The 27,716-nt window shown below is 31.4% G+C and overlaps 1 protein-coding gene across 1 annotated transcript; it reads right to left on the bottom strand.

The window, feature by feature from the left end:
- Window positions 1-770: 770 nt before the first annotated feature.
- On the bottom strand, window positions 771-27,716 carry LOC114342851 (testicular acid phosphatase homolog). Its single transcript, XM_028293660.2, has 4 exons — window positions 27,474-27,716; window positions 15,866-15,961; window positions 8,504-9,047; window positions 771-1,221 (listed from the first exon to the last, which is right to left on the bottom strand). The coding sequence occupies exons 1-4, from the start codon at window positions 27,576-27,578 to the stop codon at window positions 800-802; spliced, it is 1,167 nt and encodes a 388-aa protein (XP_028149461.2). The 5' UTR covers window positions 27,579-27,716; the 3' UTR covers window positions 771-799.

Genomic DNA, 27,716 nt, shown 5'->3' with positions numbered 1-27,716 from the left:
GCGATGCCATGCTGTACTGACTATTATAATGAATCGTATATCGTCAGTCGAGTTTCCACCCGTACGCAAGAGGTTTGGAAATACTGATCTCCGTAAGCGTAATGTTCTATTTTTAACTTGAAATAAAAATTAGACTATTTTCTACAACCGAAAAAAGAAACCACGTACATTGCTCGTACCACGTATATCAATTGCTCTCTTGATTTAGTGTGAACACCACGTATAATTATAACCAACAATTTGGTACTTAATTTGGAGTGTTTGTTTGAGAGATTCGACTTGGAGAAATGATTTTTGTAAACAATAAAAGGTAGTCCGGCATATAGAAACATTTTATGAACCTTAAATCAAAAGATTTGTACTGTATTAACCTAGTATTTGGAGGTGTGCAATGAGCTATGAAAAATGAAAACCTCGTAAATAATAATAAACACAACCTCATTTTAGATGAAAAACACGTATATCAAAATATACGAGGTTATCATAGTTACTTGGGCGAAGGCTCTATATACTGCAAAGATATTTACGTGTTTTTCATAGTTAATATTTGTATTTCCAATTTAATAGCAATATTTAACACTTTTAGCTCTGGGCCAATATCAGATATTTGTCTTAATGTGCTCGAATTAAAAATACGTAACGGTAATTTTTGTTTTTAGATTATATTATGCAGAAAATAAGTTTTTTGCCTCTCCTGTAAAATTGCAATTTAATGAGATACGAGGTTTTCACCCTAAGCTGTCTTTCATTTTTATTTTAAAATAAAACAATTTGCTAATATTTACTACTTTATTCGAAGTTATACTTTAACAGGATCATTAGAAAATAATTTATGTAAAGTGGCTTGAAATTCGGCTTGTGATGAACTTCCACACATTTCCCTCAATCTCTTAACGTCTATCATAACATCTTGTAGAGCTGCTTTAAACTCTTTCAGGGGACAATTCTTCTTGCAGTTTTTAACTATTATTAATGTAATTTTCTTTCCGTTCTTAAAGTAAACGTTTACGTAGTGACCCTTTTTTGGTTTACGGCGTAATTCAATGTAAAGGGAACTTGAAAATTCTGGCTTGATAGGCGGGTCAAATGCTCCTAAGGAATTTAAAAGTGCGACTAAGATAGTATCGTGACCGCTGTAAAACCGATATTTAGGAGTGTGTGGTTTGTTTGTAGCTGCTCTATGTAAATATTTTACTATATCGGTAAGTAAAGTCCCACAATCTAAAACAAAAAGAGGAAAATTTGAAATGGCTTAATAGCCCAGTCGGGATACCATTTGACCTTGAATTAGGAGCTGCCCCAAATTTTATTTTCCTAATCTTTAGGGGTGATCAGTAGTAGTATAAATTTATCATCTCGACTGTATTTGACCATTGCGTTAGCCGCCATCTTGATTTAAAACGAGAACCGTTTTTGCTCAATATCTCCGCCATTTTCAACTTTTCGACAAAAAATATAGAAACTGAAATTGTTAAAAATGCGAGTTTCTATAATTTCGTTTATTATAATTTTTTCCGTGCGGTCCATATTTTGCTAGTTATGGGAAAAAAACAGTGACAGTTAAAGCATAGTTATTGATTTATTGAATTATCTCGTTTATTATTATTTTACAACAAATTTTAGTATTATACAAAAATGAAGAGAATTAAATTTTGTACAATTTTGATCTCTTCCATTTTTTTGATAAAATCAATATTTAAGGTAGTACGTATGCGGTAAAAGCGAGAGCGTAAGACCCGATTGATTTTAAAGCAATTGTTTTTGTTCAATAACTTCCCCATTTTCAACTTTTCGACAAAAAGTGTCAGGGCTGAAATTGTTGCAATTACGATTTACTACAATTTTTCGAGAGAACCAGTGGCGGGTCTAAGAGGGGGAGGGAATGAGAAAATTCCCCCCAACGGGGTCCAAAATTAAAAAAAATTGTTGAAATATTAAAATATGTTAGCTCACATAAAAATTAATTATCTACAGACAAATTCAATCAATAAAACGAGCTAGTTAATAAAATTAAGTGAACTTAATACATATAAGTTCTTATGTCTTTTATGTACTTAGTTTGGTTGGTGTTTCATTGTATAATTGTATAAAAATATTGTATAAATATAAAAAATATAAATATATAATATAAAAATAAAAATATAAATATATAAAAAATTGTATAAAACATAATTCCCTTTATTTTTGTTTATGTACAATTATGTCGTAAAGGTAATAATAAATGGGACAAATCAATAAATATGCTTCCCCTCCGCTTCCACTATTTTCCTCCTTAACTCGGAGAATATTGATCGCATAAAAAAATTGTGGAAAAGAAATTGTAGGAAATTGCGTTTCCAACAATTTTAGTTCCTACCGTTTTTGTCGAAAAGTTGAAAATGGCGGAGATATTAAGCAACAACGGTTCTTCTTTAAAATCAATATGGCGGGTAATGCAACCGCGGAATTTAGTCGAGATTTTAAATTTACACTACTATTGATCTCCCCTAAAGGATAGAATTATAAAATTTGGGGCAGCTCGGAAAAAAGATTTAATTTAGTAATTATGCTCCCCCCCCCCCCATCACTGTTTAATATTTCCCACTTAACTCGGAAAATATCAACCGCATGAAAAAAACTGTTAAAAAGAAATTGTAGGAAATCATATTTGGGACAATGTAAGTTGAAAATGGCGTGGATATTGAACAAAAACAATTGCTACAAAATCAATCAGGTCTTACGCTCGCGCCCTTATGGAATACATACTACCTTAAATATTAACTTTAGCAAAAAAATGAAAGAAACTAAAATTGTGTAGAATTCAATTCTCTCTATTTTTGTATAGGAACATTTTTGTCGCAAAACTAACAATAAACGAGATAATTCAATAAATATGCTCCATTTATATATAACTGTCATTATTTTCCGCTATAACTCGGAAAATATCGATGGCACGAGAAAATTGTAAAAATAGAAATGATAGAAAATTACATTTTCAACAATTTTGATTGTTATACTTTTTGTCAAAAAGTTGAAAATGGCGCAGATATTGAGCAAAAACAGTTCTCGTTTAAAATCAAGATAGCGGCTAACGCAATGGCGGAATTCAGTCGACATTTTAAATTTATACTACTATCGACCCCCCTAAAGATTAAAAAAATAAAATTTGGGGCAGCTCCTAATGCAAGGTTAAGCCTGTTATTCGTCTAACCCGACTGGACTATAAGCTTAAAGGATGGGAAATTAAACTTTGATTGACCTACAACGTTTTTGAAGTTCTCGTTCTTGTGTGGGTGTTTAAAATGTTTAAGTACTGCTGATAAGCTAAATGTAGATAAGGTATTGTACAGGCGTAGAATAGGCAACACTCATCTTCATAAGGGTCATTCAAACGCAGTATAGGTACATATACAGTAAGCGCCAAGCTACTAAACACATGGGTAGGCACGTAATTCCTATGCTTATGGGCCAATCCGGTCGGTTCTCAGATGTGACTTTCATCTCTGTCATGTTGCTGTCCAGAATATATTCAAGATAATTGTTTTTCCATACAAAAATATATAGTAATTAATAGTATTTTTACTCTGCTTTTAAATAACTTTATTCAAACACCAAGAATATTACAATACAACTTTTAAAACTGTAATAAAAGAGGCAATTATAAACGTCAAATACAATTATTGTTCTATTTATTGTCAATACTAATACCACTAGTGATTCGATTTTCGCGATAAGTCTGTCGATTTACTGAGTCTGTCGAAATGAAACTGAGTTGCTTGAAAACACCACGAGTCCGTAGGACGAGTGGTGTTTTCTTTAAGCAACTCAGTTGAGTTTAGAAATAAAAGACAGACTTTTAGTCTGTATATATAAGTCTGTATATCTGTAAAATAAAAGATAAATTAAATCACGAGTGGTATTTTATTAGACTATTTCACGAACAAAGTGATAGTTCAAAAATTCAGTAGAATGAGAGGAAGGAATTTAATAATAATACATTTGATCTAGGTAACCCAAATCTACCCATTTTTTGAATAATTCACAATTAGTCATAATCATGAAATATTTATTATAACTATAAATAATTTGTTATAATTATGTTTTTACCTATAACAATAAATAATTTGTACACGAAAAAAATACATTATTCTCGACTCTAATTATTATTATAAACGGTGCAATTGTAAAAATTTTGAATAGTATGACCGTTATTAGGTGGATACAATGTATTGTTGCTATTATTACTTGATGTACTTGGAGTATTCCTAAAAGTATTCACTATGTTCTGATGATGTTCGGCACTAAGATGTAAATACGGTTTCATCGAGTTCGAACTTCCATGTCCAGTAATTTTCATAGCTTGTTGTTCACTAACGCCAGATTGTAGTTTAAATTATTTGACTCATTTTGACGTATACAGCTACAATAATTTTTTTGGCAAACGTCAAACTTTGCTTTGCGATCGGTATCCATGGTTACGTCGTTGAAAACACGAAGCTGATAGACCAATCAGAATTGAAAGACATTTGGTGTTTTCGCGATAACACAAGCTGTCTTTGGTTTGTGATTGGTCAGATTAGGTGAAAATTTTAAGATGAGTGAAATAGTCAACTTTATGTCGTTGCGTCAGAATAACAAGGTTCTATCTGCAATTTTTGTCTAAACAATTTTTATGTAACTTGGTTTTATTTTATGTTCTTCACCTTAATATGATACTAGCACCGACATCTATTAATAGGTGGCTGAAATACGTAAGTTTTTTTTTCTCTCTGATTCTGGCCTTGGTTTGGAACTAGAACCTTTAGCCACGTAATTGTATAGGTAACTTATCACTAACTCAGGTGAAATGTGTAGTGTGTGTGTTGAGTAAGTGTCTTGTTACTTTGCAAACTCGACGTCATTGTCTTTGCAAAGAGACGCTAATTGTATCCGAACGTCTAAATTACGTAAGTTATAAGGTTCTATCTGCAACAACTAAAAGTGTTTTTAAGTTAACAATAAGACTTTATCAAATAACTTGAAGTTGTTTTATTATATTATAATAATTGTTAAACAAGTGTATATGTGGAAGATAAACCTTTATTAAATAAGTTTAAATCATTTCTCAAATCAGAACTCCTTTGTATTAACTATTGAAGTAACCTTTTACGGTTAATAAAAATATATTAATTTTTTTGGAATTTATGTACATTGTTAACACATTATAGAGGTGGCGATAATAGTAAAATAAATACAGTGGAACCTCGATAACTCGGATTAAACGGGACCGCGGCCGATCCGCGTTTTCGAAAATCCGGGTTAGCCGGAGAATATGCTAAAAATTAATAAAATACGGTATACTTGCATATAAACTCCGTTAGAATTGAAATAACATGAAATATAATATATAAATATGCACAGTACCTACACATCTAAATTACTAAAAACACGCAAACACAAACCTAAGCAAACGGAAGCGAACAATACAATACTGTATTCATACAGTCACAATCGGAAGGATGTTTTGTTATTATGTATTAAGAACAGTGAAAACTAAGACCATTGTTTAAAAAAGAATTTTTTAAATAGTCTTTCTTAAACAATGCTAACACAGTTTGAAATAAAAAATAAAGGAATACTACAGACAGGTGCCTGTTGCTTCTGCCAGCTTGTGCCATGAGTCATTTTTACTATCGTATAGTTCAAATTACACAAATACACATTATCTCTCAAATATTATATTACATACATACATTTTTATTGTTGAAATGTTTATCTGATAACTAACTATTTTGATGGGAAATAAGCCACAATTAAATTGAAAAAATAATTTTATTAACATTTCAACGCCCAGAACGGGTGTCATTGTCAAAATACAAAATATGTTCTGAAAATCAAAATGTTTATCTGATGAAAATCGGTCCGCGTTAGCCGGACTTCCGGGTTATCGGTATTCCACTTTACATAACATAGAAACTTGAAACAGTCATAACTAAAAATGGCATCTAAAGCAGATAGAACTTTGTTTTTCTAATGCAACGATGTGTTAATTTTCGGTTTCTATATAGGGGAGTGCATATAGATTTTCACATCGGAAAAAATCAAACAAGATAGAACTTTTTGTAATTTCATTAACAAATGTTTAATACAACATATCAAAAAGTTCTACTCGAGAAGTAGGTGCTTCATTTTTTATTAAACAAATGAACTGCGAAAATCGATGTTTTTTAAATAACTCCGAAAATATAAATTTTAGAAAAATACTGACTTGACCATTGAAAAATTCAGAAAATTTTACAAAAAAAACTTATATAAAGAATTTTCTAAAATTAAATCTGTATCTTCTATAATTTTTTATTGATAACGCTAAAGTCACCCTTCTCACAAACATTGGCGCACTGTAAACTAGCGTACGGCGAAGTGCACAGTTGAGTTATTTTAATGTAATTCTTTAACTAATGGATCAAATGAAATTTTACAAACTGAATATGAAAGAAGAATAATTAAGCTATCTTATGGTTAAAATAGAAAGAAATAAAATGTATGGGCATAAGTACGGTGTGATTGGGCCTTACATGAATTTTGTTTAAGAATGATTTAAAAATGTGTAACTAATACAATTTTTCTTATAAAACTCTCAATTTTGCACAACTTACCTTTTAAGCGTCTTACTAAGTGATGTTTTATTCAAATGAAAATCTCAAAAATTTAATTCAAATGATATGACGTCTCAAAAAATATAATTTTTGAAATATTCGTAGTTTTATAGAATTACCACCAGTTTAAGACGGTATTACTCAAGTTTGAACAGATCTATTACAGTTTTGTAAGCGATTTTTTAAAACTTATTATGTAGTCTTTAGAATGCACTAAATTATTTTACTTTAGAGATGAAATAAACTATTTCTTTTTGAGAAAATTAAGAAAGATAACAAAAATGTAATAAAAAAACCGAAAATTACCAGCTAAAAAAATGTTTATACAAATTGATCAAATCTTTTTTCTGTCAAACTTACCAAAAATACATTTAATAATAAGCTTCAACAATAATAAATGTTCAGCAAAAAAAAATTTTTAGCTCTTATACAGTATGTCTGCGTAACTTGGGACCTATTGATAACTTTTTTATTATAAGTTTTACGAAAAAAAGTTATTCCTTATAAAATACTCTGCATCGTATATAATCTAAAAGGCAATCATCAAATATCAAATTTAATTAATTTTATACGAGGTATGTCAAAAAATACGAATTTCACTCAAGAGTAAAGTACATACCATTAAATTTCAAAATATCGAAAATTGTTATTAAGAAAAGTTGTTTGGAATTAAAAAATTTGTTTTAGTGATCAATTACATCCTTCTAATTAAAATATTGTGAATAATAAAGGCACTTTACTCTTAAAAAAAATTCATATTTTTTACATACCTCGTATAAAATTAAAAAGGTTTGATATCTGATGGTTGTATCTTAGATGATAGACCAGGGAGAGCATTTTATGAAGAATAACTTTTTTCGTAAAAGTGATAATAAAATAGTTACCATAATTGTAATAAATTGATGATGAGTATCCGTAATTTGAGAAAACATTGAATTTTTTTTTCGATTAGAATGACGTAAATTGTATATTTAAACATAGTTTTAAATTTCAAACAACTTTTCATAATATCATTTTTTGATATTCTGGAATATAAATTTGCTTTACTCTCTAACGAAATTCATATTTTTGACATAACTCGTATAAAATTGATAAAATTTGATATCTGATGGTTGAGTTTTAGATTTTTGACTATCCAGACATTTTTTCGTAAAATTGATAATAAAAAAGTTTTCCATGTGGTTCCTAGCTACGCAGACATACACTGTATAAGAGCTTCTGTATAAGAATTTTCAAATTGCAATGCCATATTCGAATTCAGCATAATCAAAAACAAAATAGAAACATATTTGATCAAAGTAAAATGATGAATTTAACAATATGTTTAAAATTATTTATACAAAACAATTGTTATTGTTTAAACAATTAATAAACAATTAGCGGCCAAATCTGCGAGTAGAACTTTTTACTATGTATATAAACTAACAAATAAAGTTTTAGAAAAATATAAGCTTGTTTGAATTTTTCCGAAACAATGCATGTTTTCGTTCTAATTGCACTTCCCTAATACATTTTCTGACGTTCTAAACGTCACTATAGACGTAAAAATAAACATTGCAACAAGTGAAGTGCCCAGGATTCTAATAGCTCAATGTTTCCGTGTGTCTAGTAGCGTGGCGGTTACTGTATATTACTTTTTGACTAGCACGAAATATTAATACTAATAAATACTGTTTTTGAATCGATATCCAGCCTGTTAAAAAATACCTTTGAAAATCGCTTTTTCGCGGGCTTTTTTTAAAATCGCGGGCAAGCAGTGGATGAGAATTGCCAAGAGTATAAATAGTGGGAAGCAAATGGAAGAGGCCTATGTCCAGCAGTGGACGAACACAGACTGAAGACGAAGAAGAAGTTAGGTAATACCACATAAAAAATTATTTAATACTCACAGAATTGTTTAAGTTGAATATCTTCAGTTAACGATCTATAACCAAGAGCTGCCATTGTCCTCATGGGTTCAGGATATATTTCTTTTGTCCATTCTGGCAACTTATATCCATTCTTTTCTTCAACGTATAGACAATCATGAAGAGTCAATACCTTCAGAAAGTTGTTAATTGGATCGCCTGTTTTTTTTGTCATATATTCAAATGCAGCTTTATATTTCTTAAAAAGTGGATCATATACTTTTGCATTTCTGCTATATACTGTACCTAAAGCTGTAGTATACTTCTGACAATTGTAGGGGTGATTGTGAAAGATCCTTGGACTCGCTTGATGCAGAGGAATCGGTTGCCAATTAAGACCGTCTTTCCAAGTCTCTTCCTGTGTAGCCGGGTAAAGACCGTAGAGGAAACATTGGCCTGACATATGGGCTCTATCTACATTAGTTGTCAAGGCATAGACAAAATTATTATCGTATTTTTTTGGGAAAAAATTAGCGTATCTTATTTTCGTAAATTGTCCAATTTGCTCAGCTTCACGCATTCCTTGCTGAAATGGTGCAAAAAATATTTTTAGTATTATTCGAGATGTTGACAAAATCAGAGAATAAATAAATTATTGTGCGCTTCATTTTGACACAGATCTACTCCAATTTGATTGTTATCCATCATGAGAAGGACATAAGAATAGAATTAAAGATTATTTGGCTCCAGAAATCTGCGTCATAGGCCATGGGTTTGCCTACCTCATCACCAATAGAAAACTTGGTCATGAAAATATTATAAACCAAAGTTATCTCTAAGTTAAAGTAGGTACAATATACATTTTTGTCAGCCTTCGAGACAACATAACACATCATCAAGTCAGGCAGAAATCAGGAGTTTAAGACATCATCGAAATACAGTCGGAAAAATAAAAGAATACCCATGAACGATCACATCACTCACATATTTTATATTTTTTTGCTGTTTTTTTTTTTCCATAAATATCAAACGAGGGAGATAGATTATTAACAGTCTGAATAATATTTGATTGATGTGAAAATTTTTGACTGCTTGGTATCTTTCTTGTCGGATAGTAAAATATTATTGTAATTAGTTATAGGTATTTGTAAAATATGTTTGAAAAAAATTTAAAAATAAAAAAAAAAAAAAAAAATAAAAAAAAAATAATTAAAAAAAATAAATAAAAAAAAATTTAAAAAAAGTCACTAAGAGGATTTAAACCTCCGCGGGGTTGAACCGAGTTGACATCCTATCGTAGTGGCAAAAAAACAACAACAAAAAACAAAACAAAAAAAAAACTAAAATAAAATACAAAAAAGAATGAATTTATTTTAATATTAATATTCATATTTTTATTTGTAAAATGTATACACTATGTGTTCTTGATAAACATTAAGTAGTATAATATATTTATATTTTTTAACATAGTATGTACATTAGCTGTAATGAGTAGGTAAATAAGAAGTAAAAAATTGTAATAATATTATAATAACCAAGTTTCACTAATTGGCAATATCTTTAATACATTACTTTTGATTGAGACTGGCTGAATGACCATAGTCCAAGCCAAAAAAGAAAAAAAAATACTGTGTATCTCTTCAAAGCACAAGACGTTGCATTTATATTCTTCGCACAAAAATGCAATGAGTATATTTTTGCTGGAAATAATCCGTCCACTTTAAACGAAATAATTGTTATAGTTGTCTTTGATTAAATGCGTCTTCTTCGTTGGAGTTTGGAGTGACATTTTAAGCCAGATTTATCTTAGGACGGGGACGTGGATGACGCGGCTGTTTTACAGCACTTACCGTCCACGTCCCGTCGTAAGATAAATGGGGCTTTAATCGTACAGTCAAACCCGTTTATTAGAATAGCCCTCGTGCCAAGCAAAAATATTCCAATAAGCGGGATATTCTAATAACCGATCATTGATGGCTAGTAAAAATAAGTAAACCTACCGAATATACATAATAATAGTACTACCTACATACCTACATATATATTTATATGGTTTTAGATATTTTTATGCCAATAACTCAGCCGAGGAACTTATTTTATTAAAAAACCAAATTACATTTTCTGTGCATGCATCCATTAAGAGGAAACAGTAGCGATCAACAGGTAGCGAAAACGCGTTCCAAGATTGCGGCGGTAGTTTTGAATATTTTTTCGAGATATTTGGCACACGTATTCGTAATATAATTAAGAACGGCGGTACAGAGCCCAATTTAAAAAATATATTAATATGTGAAAATTACTCTGTAATTAAATGTAATATTAAAAAAACGAGCCTGTACCGCCATTAAGAAGAACAAAAAATACACTTTCTTCAAATAAACTTTTTTATCCGATGCCTAGATTTTGTGTCATTTTGGAACTACTAATGAAATAAAAAATTTTAGTAGTTCCAAAATGACACAAAATCTAGGCATCGGATAAAAAAGTTTATTTGAAGAAAGTGTATTTTTTTGTTCTTCTTAATGGCGATACAGGCTCGTTTTTTAATATTGTATTTAATTACAGAGTAATTTTCACATATTAATATATTTTTCAAATTGGGCTCTGTACCGCCATTCTTTATTATATTACAAATATGTGTGCCAAATATCTCGAAAAATATTCAAAATTACAGCCGCAATCTTGGAACGCGTTTTTGCTACCTGTTGATCGCTACTGTATCACCTTAATAAGCATGAAATGTGTGCAATATGTAAATATGTATGTATGTATTCTCTTATTTAAAATGCATACACCAGAATTACTTCTTATTTTTTCTTAAAAAATCTCTAAGTTATACAAATTAGAACAATTTAAATTTAATTGGCCCTCCAGAAAACTTCTTATAATATTACAAGTGGTCAGGACTTGCCGAGTTGGATGGAATATCCACAAAATCGAAAAAATCTTTATCTTTTGTCTCATATTTCGCTTTAAAATTGAGTTAGATGGTTTCATTGTTTTGCTCTAAATCTTCAGTATCTTCGAAAACCGATAAATTATTATCGTCATAAGAAACAAGTTTTAAAAATGTTCGGTACTTCATTTTGTCGAGTTCTGTGTTTTAAGATGAATAATTGGCATAGCAGGCAAAATAGTACATTATATACCGCGGGACTGAAGTAGTACATTTAATCCTGAAGGTAAAGTTTATGGCCCGACCGCAGGGAGGGCCATAATTTACCTGAAGGATTAAACGTACTTCAGTCGCAAGGTATATACGATACTTTTCGTACTTCCGGTATGATTTTATTAATTATTTCAATAATTTCAATCAGTTTTTTCTCTCTTCAACTCATTTAATAAACTGTCTTTAAAATAAGTTACCATAGTAACATTGCGTTGTGACAGTTATAATTTAGAAACATTGTCATTACTAGTGTCATTGTAAAGAAACATTGTTATTGATAATTATTGGTATCATGAGTGAAGAAGGTGTATCTGATATTGATAAAAGAGCAGCCGAAGTAGGTGAAGAATTGTTACCACCGAAATCTAGAAAACTATACGAGCAGCAGTACGATGCTTTTAAAAAGTGGTGCCGCTTAAAAAATGTGAGACAACCTACTGAAAATGCGCTGTTAGTCTACTTCGATGATAAATCAAAAGCGGTTTGTGCCTCAACACTCTGGGCACATTACTCAATGCTGAAATCGGTTATTAACATTAGAGAAGATATTGATATAAGTAAATTTCCAAAATTATTAGCTTTTTTGAAGAGAAGAAATGAGGGATTTAAGCCAAAGAAGTCAAGAATTCTCACGTCTGAGCAGGTAGATCAGTTCTTACGGGAGGCTCCGGATGATAAATATTTAATGCTTAAGGTAAATTTGGAAATTTGTTTATATTCAGAAATTTTAAGAAATCAATTTTTTTGTAGGTTGCACTTATTTTGGGCGTTGCGGGAGCTTGTCGTGGAAAAGAGTTGGTTGATTTAGAAATCGACGATGTGAGAGATTTGGGCGATTCCTTCCTAATTGCGATTAGAAACACCAAAAATAAAATTGACCGAAATTTTGTGATCAAAAATTCAGAAAACAGTGCCATCAGTTTTGTGGCGATATTTCGGAAATATGTGGCATTGCGAAAGACAGGGACAACTCATTCAAAATTTTTTGTTCAATACATCAACAAAGAATGTACTACGCGAGTAGTAGGAAAAAACATGTTTGGTACAATTCCACGGCAAATAGCAGCTTTCTTGAAATTAGAAAATGCGACGTCTTATACGGGACATTGTTTTAGACGCACATCTGCGTCTTTGTTAGCTGATTCGGGAGCAACAATAGACGTGCTGAAGAGACATGGAGGATGGAAATCCTCCAACGTGGCCGAGGGATATATTGAATCGTCTATTAAAAATAAACAAAAAATTTCAGATAAAATATTTGGTCAAGTCGCCGATTCGTCCACTATAGTTATGCCACAGTCCTCATTCTCGCTTCCTGTTTCCGCAGGATCTTCGAAACAAACACCAGTTCAATATGAAAAGGACCTATCTGTTACTCGTCAGTTACCTGCTGCATTAACCCAGGAAAGACTGGTCAATATGACGAACTGTCACAATATTAATTTGAATATTAACGTTAATTACCATTCTAATTAATTATATTTTTCAATAAAATATCCCTTAAATTCGTTTGTTTGTGATTTAATCGTTCCGGGAGTTTCGTCAATATTTAATCCCGGAGGGATTAAATGTGACACTTTAGTACCTGTCACAAGGGAGTGAAGTTGTCACTTTAGGCCCGGAAGTACGAAAAAGATTTAAACTCACGTCAGTTTTATGGACAGTGTGGTTATCAACAACTATAGAACGTTTCTATTGTCTGCCATTTCCTCGTCGAAGTCAATAAACCATGAGCCAATAAAATTTATAACTGCAACCAAGTGGGTAGCAATAGAAATTTTTAGGCAATTAAAAAGTATCTTATATAAGTATTTCTATGGCCTGTTGTATATTTCGAAGAAGGGTCAAGCTGGTGCGGTGCGTAATAAAGTAGTTATTGCCTGAAAGATCTAATAAACCAGACATACTTTTAATTTTTGGGAGATTATACATAAGAAGTTGTTCGTCTAGTTGAAAAATATTCTATTAAGCGGTAATATTTCTTTACACCCTATTCCTATAAGCGGATAAATTTATTAAGGGGTGAATGGAAACGTTTCGGGACCTCAAACTTCTATTCCTTAAACCGGGATATTCCTCTAACCGGTACTCCAATAAGCGGGTTCGACTGTAGTTGTATTTCATTGTTAAGCAGAAATCGCAGCTTGTGCCAGAATCAACCGTGATCGCAACATGAGATTTTTTTACATAATCACATTCGTGAGAAACCCCAGAAAAAGGTTCAAAAAGTCGCCCACGCGAAAAGTGATCTAAATTTGTTTAAACAATTTTTTTAAACAAATTGAAAAAAATCAATGTTTTCGGCTCGGACAAATTTTTGTTTAGGGTTTTTGAACCGTTTTGAACAAAAAGATCTGGTATAATTTTTCTCTGAAATTGATCGTTTTCGAGTTAAAATCTATCTAAAACTAAGAAAAAAAAACGAAAAATGGCGACTTTCAAGGCCCAAAAGCACCAGTAAAAAATATCATTTTTGAGTTTACCAAGTTTTTGGTCTTATATTATTTCAAACTATTGTTTTTTAATTGTTATTGCAGCGCTTATGACAAGGCTGTCGCGCGTCTGAACTATTATAATTATATTATTATATTATTATATAGCTCGGGCGTTTTCGGCGCTTTTTTATACTTTTTATTCGTTAAAATATACATACGTTTCTTGTAACCATGTTTTTATAAATGAATATAATTTTTTGATGTTTATTATAATTTTTTAAGGTATAAACAGATAACAATTAAAAAATTAATAAAACCTTTGAAAGTTTACAATTTTGTAGCAAAATTTATTTGAAATTTATATCTTCGCATTTATCTACATTGTAACCACATAAAGGTACACAAGTACCATTGTTTTTATTACAATTACATGCTTTAGTTTTTGTACATTTGCATCGTTAAATAAGTTCATTAGGTACTGTAATTTTTGACATAAATTTGGGTGATAATAGGTACTCCTGTTTCATCTGCCACGTAACCAAAATCTTGAAAATTCAAAACCTGATATTTTGTAAATGTGGCATTTTTCTCTATAAAAGTTTGCAATGAAGATCTCAATGCATGTAATTTAAAAGAATCAGATGTATGTACATGGGAGCATGTGCATACAGTGGCAGAGACCACTTGCATCGTACAGGTATAATGCAGGTCAGCGATATAATCAAAACTATAACTAAATAATTAAGCACTCTATTTTTGATATCGGCTATTTTGCATTAAGATTAAACTTTAAAATTTTAATCTTAAAAATTACTAAATTTAATTTTTTCTATGGATGATATACAATGTGCAACTTCTCTCACTACTTACATACATTCAAATCGAACAATTTCTCATGCAGGGAGAAAAGTCGGCCATTGCAGTTAGAAATATTTTTTCCCACTGATTCTCCTACGGTTTTCCATATACGATCGCCGTCATGGTAACATGCACAATAAAAAACAATTGATGTTGTCAAATAATAAAATGTGTTGAAGAAAAACTTACCAGGAATTACCTTTCAAAACTGTTCGAAAATAAACTGTTGATTAGAATTTTAAATAAATAACGTAATTACATAACTTTTAAGAATATAAAATACCTACATGTATATAAATATATTTTATTTCAATTTATGCATATAATACACCTAGAAGCACCTAAATTAATTAATTTTGAAGTTTGAACTCTTGACAAAACTGTATCCATAGAAAAAGTACAGTGTACAACACATGAGAAAATGACATAATTCCCCCTCACTTGATTTGCGAGAACAAACTTCTGCGCTCGTGAGAAATATGACTTTTTCTCACTTGTTGTACAATATACTATTACTAGTACTTTTGAGCCTTGAAAATCGCCATTTTTCGTTTTTTTCAATTTTAAATTGCTTATAACTCGATAACGATTAACTTACTTAGAGAAAAATTACAAGAGATATTTTTTGTTCAGAAGAGTCCAAACAAACCTAAAAAAATTGTCGGGGCCGAAAATATTGATTTTAGCAATTTCTTTAAAAAAAATGTTTAAAAAAATTGGGACCAATTTTCGTGTAGGCGACTTTTTGAACTTTATTTTGGGGTACCTCACGAATGTGATTATGCAAAAAAATATCATGGGAATATTTTTCTAACGAAGTCGCCGTTTTCGCTTTGTGTAGAACGCTTTTCCTGTGACCCCTGTGAGGGCTGATAATGCTGATAAAGATAATGATTATGATGATTTATATTTTATCAGCAAATTTATAAAAAACATACATACATGTGTAAGCTCTCCGAGAGGTAGCCAATTAGTTTCATTTTGATATGGGTCATTTTTGTAAAAATTTGTTGGTGTCCTTTCTCCATGTCTAATAATCTAAAACATACAAATAATATGCAGCAGAATAGTTTTAGCCTTGGATTAAGGTTTATTAGTATTGACAAAAAGCAGATTGATAAAAGCTTGCATGCTGAAACCTAATGTGTGTGCTGAAACCATGTTATGGTTGTGAAACCGAAGAGATCATTAAATCATAATCGAAATGAATAAGATTCTAATTTTATTATTAATACGGACATAAAGTACATAAATACGTAAATATATAAACTACACAATACTTATTTGTTACTTAAATGAGATAAGAGCATTCTATAACTATTTACTCTTCTGATACAGGCAAAACAGTGAAATAATATACAGCTTTCTACCTACACGATGATCTCAAAAATATATCTTCAATGGTACAGCTCATAAGAACAGCTGAAGACGGTGAAGAGTTTACAATTTTGTAGTTGCCTACCTCCATTGAGGAGGGGGCACTTTGAAAAAAAATTATTTTTAACCTTTCAAAAACCGTTAAAAATTTAATATTTACGTTTGCATTTATTAAGGGGTTATACTTATTTCAGGTTAGCAACAGTGATAATGACATTTTTATTTCGAAAACCTTCTGTGATGTAACCCGAAAGGGATTTGTAAATTACATATGCGTTTTATAAAGAATTTTAATTAAATTATTTAATAATTTTAAAATGAATAAATACAGAAAACTATTTGCTATGGTTATATTATTCATTGTTAGTTATGTATTTTGCTATGTATAAATAAGTAAAAGAATAAAATCCTTAAAATTAACGAATTATTTGCTCTGAAGTAGTTCAGGGATTAATTTTGAACTAAATAAATATAATGAAACCTGGCAACAATTACTTCGTACAACGCCGCCGTATCAAGAGATTTACCTTATCGAATAATCATTAGTGCGGCAGATTCGTGCAAATATTATAACAATTGTGGATTTAATGATAGAAGCATATAATTTTTACCACATATACTACACATATAAAGATTCAAATTTAGATACAAGGCCATCTCAGATTTTGCCTTTTACAAAATTGGCGGGCATTCAAAATGGCGACGATACATATGTGACTAATAGCACGATAACTTTTAAACGAAAAGACCGACTTCAACCATATTTGGTATATGGGTTCTTTTCTGATGTATAAGATCGAGTTCCTGAACTGGAAGAATCGGTTAACCAGAAGTTTTTCCTGATTTTTTATGTAAAAATATATTGTTTTCTTTTCAATTCTTTCGCCCTGTATATATTAATGTTTCAAAAAGGTGATACCGGCATTGAAAAGAGCGAAAAAATATTTTTTAGAAAATATCTTGACTTTTTTAGTTATGTTAATTACCATGTAATAAATGCACAACTTATCTTCACATGTACCTATGTGCGACAGATTCGTGCAAATATTATATCTAATAATTATTGTGCATTTAATGGTAGAATCATAATATTTGGACCACATATACTACACATACAAAGGTTCAAATTTAGATATAAGGCCATCTCAGATTTTGCCTTTTACAAAAGAGGCGGCATTCAAAATTAGTGTAACAACTAGCTGATGATTTTCTGTTGGAGTGAATGAAAAGGGAGTGGTAAACTCCAACAGAAGTAGTAAAAAGAAGAAGATCTACTTAATGTAGCCAAAGGACAAAAATGTGTGGCTTCTCCGTTGAAGAAGCTGGAGTAACTAAAATACAACTTTGTAGTAGTATTTGTATGGAAGGATGCCAAGACAAAGAATATCGAATTGATACAGGACTAGAGATGAGAAATCATTAATAGATAGATATAACTTGAATGGCTAGCTAAATATGTATGAGAAGGGCCACTTGACACTCAAGGAAGGATTCGGCCAATTTGCACGGCTATTTTTGGCCAGACAATAGATTAAAGGAAGTGACAATGATGGCTCGAAAAGAAGATATGAAGATAATGTTCAGAAAATAGATAGAGTAAATATAATAATATACTGAAAATAGAATGAATTTTTGGGCGCCAGAAGAAGGATAACTAGGTTAACGCTCTTCCAGGTATTCTACGCTGCTATAGAGTATGTTAAATTTGTAGTACAAGTATGTGAAAAGTTATTAAAGATTATTAAATTATAAAATATACTACTAAAAATAAAGGAGTAATAAGAAAAAAAAAATCACAATAAATGTATATTTATTGAATGTAACTACTAGATCTTTTTAACAATCTCTGAGTTAGGACAAGTAACTAGTGTGTAACTCTAACATGACAGGAAAAAGTGATACTAGTGAAAGTCAATTACAAAATCATCATACAACTATGATCTAAGAATACTCTTTATAAGGTTAGAAAAACTGACTACGGGTACCTCTAATACAGGAAGTACAACTTACAACTAGGTTAGTAGAACCCTCACCAAATAATAATTGTACGTTTATAATACGTACACCTTAATTAAATACTACCTGATACTATATATAACATATAAATACCTCACTGTGAGTGGGACAGGCACAAGCCTTATTGAATAAATAAACCTACGAGTGGATACACAGATCCTTTTCCTAACTCGTGGTTTATAATAGTAATAATAACAAGTGAAACCAAAAACTAATCTGAGGGATTAGAATCCAGAAGTTCATATGAATTTAATAAATTAAAGTTAAAGTTAAATAAAGTTAATAAGTTAAAGTTAAGTAAAGTTAATAAGTTCAAGTTAAATAAAGTTAATAATTACAATTTTGACTAATATGTGAAGTTAATTTTTAAAAATTTAATTAAACATATACTAAAATAATGGAATGAGTTTAAATAATTATACAAAAGTGGAACACAGCCTAAAAATAATCAAGATAAGAGTACCGACTACTATTATCAGGGAAAATATCTGAGCTCAGAAATTTATACCTTTATAGATTGCAGAGTGTTGGGGAATGCTATCAATTAAATATTATGTTGTAAAGAAAAAAAACCTATAAAAAATATAAAGCAGGAAAAATGTGTGTGCAATTGAACTATAAAAAAAAATGTACTAAATATCACAAAACCAGTCTGTCTTTAATAAGAGCACAGTAAATGTTCCCAAACAAACCACTCTTTCCTAATCTTGAAGTTGATGTAATGAGCACCCAAGGGTGCTAACTCTCGCTAGCAGCTGTCCTGCTGGAGGTACAGGAGAGGAAGACTAGTAGAAAGCAGCTGAAGGTACTCAAAACTGTTGGAAAGCAGCTGGAGGTACTCAAAAAAAAGAAAATGTGGAAATAATCCAGGCTGGTCGCCTATTGATTGTTTCTCTCTGTGTGGTCTGGCCTTGGTGTTGTTGTAGGGTGGCTTTAAGATTTCATGGTAGGTGCGGGGTAGAACTCATTGGATATAGTATGCTCTAAAATTCTTCAAATCCACTGCTGCTGGATAACTTCACTATACTTTTATTGTAATATTTAATCAATTTGGAACTGAGAATTAGAGGTGAATAATTGAGTCTAATGACCCCGCACACTACGATTCAGACCGAACACTCGAGAAACAATCGCAATCCAAGGCTCACGTTCACAGCTGAATCCTTCGTACCCCTCTACTAAGCATTGGCTGTCAAAGTGGGGAAACCAATGTTGCCACGTTTTAAATGTGACGTCATCAAGCATTTAAAAATTCTGAGATGGGTTTAAGTTCTATTTGAATAAACATTGAAAGAAAATAATTCTGAAAATAATTAAATAATATTTTGGATAGTTAAATAATATCTTCCCATCAATAATCGATTCTATAAGGGGCGGAACGTCACATTCCCTTTCAACCACCAGAAAAAAAATTTTATTTAAAAAAAATTTTTTTTTTTTTTTTTTTTTTTCAAAATATTAAACTAGAGTAGTAGTGCTTAGTGTATCATTCCCCGTTGATTCGCAAGATTACAAATAATCACCACTAATAATCAAGGGAAAGTAGGATGGTCACTGCAGCAAATAACGGAAATTGCAAAATATGACCCGAAGTCCTAGTAAAAGTGCTAAAGATGAGACATAATTTATAATGACAAATAAGTGTCGAATTGGCAGTAAATCCAAAGTTGAACTATCCATGGACATCAGATTTATAAGGAGTATATCCAAGGACGAACAACCAGGCAAAGGTGAGAGCCAATTCATACCATAACGCAAGTACATATACTAAAGTCACCAATGAAATCAATAACTATAATAAGTGAAGAATCAAACACTCAATCCTAAATTGGACTAGCAATGGACACCAGATTCGTAATAGCATATCCAGAGAAGAACAACTAGGAATATTTATAGAATAATTTTCACCAATACCAACTAATATAAATAGTGAACATACCAAAGGAATGCAAACACATTAACCAAAATAAATGTGGAATCAGACACTCAATCCAAAGTCAGACTATCAATGGACAACAGATTCACAAAAGCATATCCAATGAAGAACGACCAGGAAGATTTATGGACCAATTCACATCCATACTAAATCCTATAAATAAATTAGGTCTACGTACACCCACATCCGGTAATACGAACCTATACAACCAAATAAACAAAATAAGTGAAGAATCGGACACTTAATCCAAAATCGGACTAGCAATGGACACCAGATTTATAGGAGCATATCCAAAGAAGAACGATCAGGAAGATTTATGGACCAATTCTCACTAATACTAAATAACTAACTAAATTAGCTCTAGATCTACCCTCATCCGGTAATATGAGCCTATCGAAACTAAATAGTAAAAATAAAGGATGAACTTATAAGTTCTATGACTCCATGGTAAATACAAAATATGACGGGAACGAGCTCCCAATCTTTCATAAGACTGTATATTCATGTGAACATACATAGGATTATCCAGGAGATATTCCTGAATCTAAGCAACAATTAATGCCTAAGGAAAGAAGAGGGAATCTACTAAAAAGAAAATCAATAATTTGTCCCAGTGGGTTAATCACTAACATTACGACTCTACGTCTATGGAAAGTCAAGCATCTATATACTATGAACTAAGAGACATAAAATAAGCAAACTAGACTTCCCTATTATCGTGTGAAAATGTGCCTGGAATATTTGGAACAATTGCACAAGAATGGTTAGGAAGTGTTGTACACCATTTCCCAACCAGAAATATTATCATGGATAAACATCTGCCTACTCTGACAAGAAAGACATGGATTACGAAATCGGATAGCAGTGATCAGTTGCTGAACTTCGAACCCACGTATTCACCAACTTTGAGCATTAACAGACTAGTTCATAAGAAGAAATATGAAGGACTCAAGAATTCATTTATAAATCAAAATTCCAAATTCATTCCAGAATCATCCTGTGGAGGAAGTAAGAATCCGAATTAATATAAAGTATTTAAGGTACCTGTGACAAATATCAATAAAGTAACCCAATAACAAATTAACAACCACAACTTCTTTCCAATATGGCAAATCCAATGACATGATATAAAAACAATAAGAAAAAAATAATAGGTATGTAATCAAATATCCAAGATATAACACATAATCTAAGATATGGTAGTGTAACATAGTTCCATCTATATTAAGCAAGAATACTTGTATGAGCCCACACATCCAAATATCTTAATATATAATAATCAACAGCCCTTTTATTCTGAGAGGTTGAGTACAAAACTAAGAGTACAAGTGGAGGTTATTAACCAAGTAACCTACCACAGGCTGGACTTATGGGTTCCTTCAGGAACATAAATTTTCCTTGGCAGATGATCTCAATGGATCTCATTGGACCTTATCCTCGGAGTTACAAGGGTAATACCTATTGCCTGGTAGTTGTGGATTATTTCACTAAATTTCCTTTAGTTTGTCCCCTTCGCCAGGCCACAACTCCAGCAATTTTAAAATATTTGGAGGAACAAGTCTTTTTGGTGTATGGTGTTCCTCAAATTGTGTCATGTGACAACGGTCCTCAGTTTGTATCGAAGGCCTTTAAAGATCTTCTAGCTAAATATAAGGTTCAAAAGACCTTTTATAATGCTGCCTACCATCCACAAGCAAATCATACTGAGAGAGTAAATCGCAGTATTGTCACAGCTCTAAGGTCCTATACTTACCCTGATCACAGAGCTTGGGATCAATATATTCATTCCATAGCTCAAGCCATAAGGACTTCTGTCCATGAAGTTACCCAGTGCTCTCCAGCATATTTGAATTTTGGGCGCCACATGGGCGCGTCCACGTTGGGCGCCAATGTAACAACTAGCTGATGATTTTCTGTTGGAGTGAATGAAAAGGGAGTGGTAAACTCCAACAGAAGTAGTAAAAAGAAGAAGATCTACTTAATGTAGCCAAAGGACAAAAATGTGTGGCTTCTCCGTTGAAGAAGCTGGAGTAACTAAAATACAACTTTGTAGTAGTATTTGTATGGAAGGATGCCAAGACAAAGAATATCGAATTGATACAGGACTAGAGATGAGAAATCATTAATAGATAGATATAACTTGAATGGCTAGCTAAATATGTATGAGAAGGGCCACTTGACACTCAAGGAAGGATTCGGCCAATTTGCACGGCTATTTTTGGCCAGACAATAGATTAAAGGAAGTGACAATGATGGCTCGAAAAGAAGATATGAAGATAATGTTCAGAAAATAGATAGAGTAAATATAATAATATACTGAAAATAGAATGAATTTTTGGGCGCCAGAAGAAGGATAACTAGGTTAACGCTCTTCCAGGTATTCTACGCTGCTATAGAGTATGTTAAATTTGTAGTACAAGTATGTGAAAAGTTATTAAAGATTATTAAATTATAAAATATACTACTAAAAATAAAGGAGTAATAAGAAAAAAAAAATCACAATAAATGTATATTTATTGAATGTAACTACTAGATCTTTTTAACAATCTCTGAGTTAGGACAAGTAACTAGTGTGTAACTCTAACATGACAGGAAAAAGTGATACTAGTGAAAGTCAATTACAAAATCATCATACAACTATGATCTAAGAATACTCTTTATAAGGTTAGAAAAACTGACTACGGGTACCTCTAATACAGGAAGTACAACTTACAACTAGGTTAGTAGAACCCTCACCAAATAATAATTGTACGTTTATAATACGTACACCTTAATTAAATACTACCTGATACTATATATAACATATAAATACCTCACTGTGAGTGGGACAGGCACAAGCCTTATTGAATAAATAAACCTACGAGTGGATACACAGATCCTTTTCCTAACTCGTGGTTTATAATAGTAATAATAACAAGTGAAACCAAAAACTAATCTGAGGGATTAGAATCCAGAAGTTCATATGAATTTAATAAATTAAAGTTAAAGTTAAATAAAGTTAATAAGTTAAAGTTAAGTAAAGTTAATAAGTTCAAGTTAAATAAAGTTAATAATTACAATTTTGACTAATATGTGAAGTTAATTTTTAAAAATTTAATTAAACATATACTAAAATAATGGAATGAGTTTAAATAATTATACAAAAGTGGAACACAGCCTAAAAATAATCAAGATAAGAGTACCGACTACTATTATCAGGGAAAATATCTGAGCTCAGAAATTTATACCTTTATAGATTGCAGAGTGTTGGGGAATGCTATCAATTAAATATTATGTTGTAAAGAAAAAAAACCTATAAAAAATATAAAGCAGGAAAAATGTGTGTGCAATTGAACTATAAAAAAAAATGTACTAAATATCACAAAACCAGTCTGTCTTTAATAAGAGCACAGTAAATGTTCCCAAACAAACCACTCTTTCCTAATCTTGAAGTTGATGTAATGAGCACCCAAGGGTGCTAACTCTCGCTAGCAGCTGTCCTGCTGGAGGTACAGGAGAGGAAGACTAGTAGAAAGCAGCTGAAGGTACTCAAAACTGTTGGAAAGCAGCTGGAGGTACTCAAAAAAAAGAAAATGTGGAAATAATCCAGGCTGGTCGCCTATTGATTGTTTCTCTCTGTGTGGTCTGGCCTTGGTGTTGTTGTAGGGTGGCTTTAAGATTTCATGGTAGGTGCGGGGTAGAACTCATTGGATATAGTATGCTCTAAAATTCTTCAAATCCACTGCTGCTGGATAACTTCACTATACTTTTATTGTAATATTTAATCAATTTGGAACTGAGAATTAGAGGTGAATAATTGAGTCTAATGACCCCGCACACTACGATTCAGACCGAACACTCGAGAAACAATCGCAATCCAAGGCTCACGTTCACAGCTGAATCCTTCGTACCCCTCTACTAAGCATTGGCTGTCAAAGTGGGGAAACCAATGTTGCCACGTTTTAAATGTGACGTCATCAAGCATTTAAAAATTCTGAGATGGGTTTAAGTTCTATTTGAATAAACATTGAAAGAAAATAATTCTGAAAATAATTAAATAATATTTTGGATAGTTAAATAATATCTTCCCATCAATAATCGATTCTATAAGGGGCGGAACGTCACATTAGGACTATACTTATGTGACTAATAGCATGATAACTTTTTAACGCAGAATTCGATTTCAACCAAACTTGGTCTATAGGTTATTTTTTTGATGTATAATATCAAGGTCTTAAACTGGAAGAATTGCTTTACCATAAGTTGTGTTTTTCCTGATTTTTTTGTAAAAATATGTTGTTTATTTTTCAATTCTTTTACCCTGTATATATTAATTTTTCAAAAAGGTAATACCGGCTTTGAAAAGTGCGTAAAATTATGTTTAAGTAAATGTTTTGAACCCTTTAGATACATTAATTATCATTTAATAAATGCATAACGTATCTTCATATGTAGGTACCTCTGTGCGGCAGATTCGTGCAAATAATAATATAAGAATTATTGTGCATTTAACGGTAGAAGCATATAATTTGGACCACACATACTACACATAAAAAGATTTAAATTTAGATATGAGGCCATCTCAGATTTTGTCTTTTACAAAAATGGCGGGCATTCAAAATGAATCTGCCACCTATAGGTACATACATGCGAACATTCGTTATGCATTTATTAAATGCTAATTAACATAAATAAAAAGTTCAAAATATTTCCTAAAAAATATTTTTACACTCCTTTCAATGGCGTTAATAGTTTTTTGAAAAATTTATAAATACAGGGTGAAAGAATTGGAAAAAGAACAACATATTTTTACATAAAAAAAAAAACAGTAAAAACACAACTTTTGATAAACCGATTCGTCCGGTTCAAGATCTCGATCTTACTCTTCAAAAAAGAACCTAAATACCAAATTTGGTTGAAATCTGACGTCTCGTTCAAAAGTGATCGTGCTATTAGTCACATATCTATAGTCTCCATTTTGAATGTCCGCCATTTTTGTAAAACGAACAAAAACTGAGTTTGCGTTATATCTAAATTTGAAACTTTATATGTAGTATATGTGGTCCAAATTATATGCTTCTACCATTAAATGCACAATAATTCTTTTAATATTTGCACGAATCTGCCGCAGATAGGTTCATGTGAAGATAAATACGTTATGCATTTATTAAATGGTAATTAACATAACTAAAAAGTTCAAAATATTTCCTAAAAAATATTTTTACGCTCCTTCAATGGCGGTATGAGCTATTTGAAAAATTAATATGTATAGGGTGAAATAATTGAAAAAAAAACCAATATATTTTTACATAAAAACCAGGAAAAACACAACTTCTGGTTTCTTCTTTCTGGTTTATTCTTCCGGTTTAAGACCTCGACCTTATACATCAAAAAGAGAACTAATATACCAAACTTGGTTGAAATCTGACGTGTCTTTCAAAAGTTATCGTGCTATTAGTCACATATGGATAGTCGCCATTTTGTATGCCCGCCATTTTTGTAAAAGGCAAAATCTGAGATGGCCTCATACCTATATTTGAACCTTTATATGTGTAGCATATGTGGTCCAAATTATATACTTCTATTATTAAATGCACACTTGTTTCACATATCGGTTGCACCTCATATTTTCGAATAATTTAATGAATAAACATGGCTTGTTAATCTAATGAAAAACAACTACTGGGAAAGCTTCTCAAAAGATCTTGGAACATGACTTCTAGCGATTACAAGTTAATTTGGAGATTTGCAACGAACATGGACAAGAAATGAGAGAAATTGTAAAGATTAAAGGCATAGAGACAAACAAGTGGATATTTGAAAATACTCTAGTTAGGAGACCAATCGCCAGAGGCAGGACCAAAAACGCCGAAAAATATAACTAATGAACAAACTATACTAAGCATATGGAATTATTTGGAATTACATGGAAAAGCTATAGGCATTATTTACAGAATAGCAGATAAACTATTATAATATTGCAGAACATTAATGAGAGGCACATAACTGGCACAGCTCATCAACAAAATATGACAATACGCAACGCAAAGTACCCTACCAATGGAAAATAAGCATAGTAATCCTGATTTAATCCATTAAACACCACACAGAAATTTAACGTAAAAAACAGGGTGCCAAAGCAAAAGATCGTCTACAGATAATATTATACTTGTTATGCAAAATCACGCAAAAGGCACTAGAATACAATTGATCGGCGTTCCTTTGCTTGATTTAGGTAAAGAAAGCGTTTGACATAGCGACGGTTAAACTGCAAAATCTCGTAAGTCGATTTTGGTCCATTATTACTTTTATACTTTGTTGGTTTATACCTTTACATATCTTTTAAACTACGAAAGCTTCTAAGTCAATATTTAAATTTAATGGTACTAGCGACATCTACAAAAACCTCATAAGTAAGATTTTAAGTTACAAAACCTCGTATGTTTAATGATAGTTTAAGATTTTAAGTAACAAAACCTCGTAAGTCGCTCTTTGACTAAAAAAAAATAACATCACTGAATTTTACTTAATGGTAATGGAATCGTTACATAAAAAGAACCCTACACACACAAGACGAATAAGTTGAGTCTTACATAAAGAAGCCAAAATGTTTTGTCGTCTCTTCTCTAAAGTAACATAAAACTGACTTACGAAGTTTTGTAGTTTAACCGTCGATAGTAAGAACGCAGGACGTACATAATTTACCTTTTATACAATAGATAAGTTCCATCAGATATTAATAAAACAATCTAAGGTATATACAAGAAGAACAAAATATTAGCCAGAAGGCAGGGATACTCCTTAAGCCCTCTACATTTTAATCTTCCGATGGATGCAACAATTAAGACCTTGAAGAAAGATGGGAAATAAGGACCCTCAGATCATATTATGCTATGCAGCCGAAGCCGTACCAATAACAGGAAATAGGGATGACTTAAAAAGATTTGTACATAAATTCAACATAATGACAAACAAGTTAAACATGGTCATGCCAGCATAGAAAACACAAAGGATAGTCATCAGCAAAGAACCGATCAAATGTTAAAACATAAATTGACGGAACCATTATTTCAGAACTAAAAAAGATAAATACAGAAAGTCAATAGAACAGCATGATGTTTACGCAATATAATATGAAAAAACAAAGATATCAGGATGAAAACAAAGACAAGATCTTCATACCTCAATTTTTAAAAAGTCACTATGCAAAAGAAATTATGACTAAAAACGCAGTTTACTTACTTGAACCAAAGCTACCAAATTACTGCTGTCACTAGTTACATTTTCTTCAGAAGTAACTGTGAGAAATACATAAAACAATACCACAATTTTCTTTAAAAGCAACATATTTTGCACATCTAGGTATACATACACTTACTAAATATTTTAACATACTACAAAGAATAAATTAAGTTAATAGCGGAAAAAGATATTAATAAGTTAATAGCGTTGAAAACTGAATATTAGTAAGTCAAATAATTCCCA

This window comes from Diabrotica virgifera, chromosome 3, assembly GCF_917563875.1.
Source record: "Diabrotica virgifera virgifera chromosome 3, PGI_DIABVI_V3a".
In the NCBI taxonomy this organism is placed as follows: domain Eukaryota; kingdom Metazoa; phylum Arthropoda; class Insecta; order Coleoptera; family Chrysomelidae; genus Diabrotica; species Diabrotica virgifera.
The sequence above is the reverse complement of the archived record's forward strand: the minus strand, read 5'-3'. Positions and strand labels throughout refer to the sequence as shown.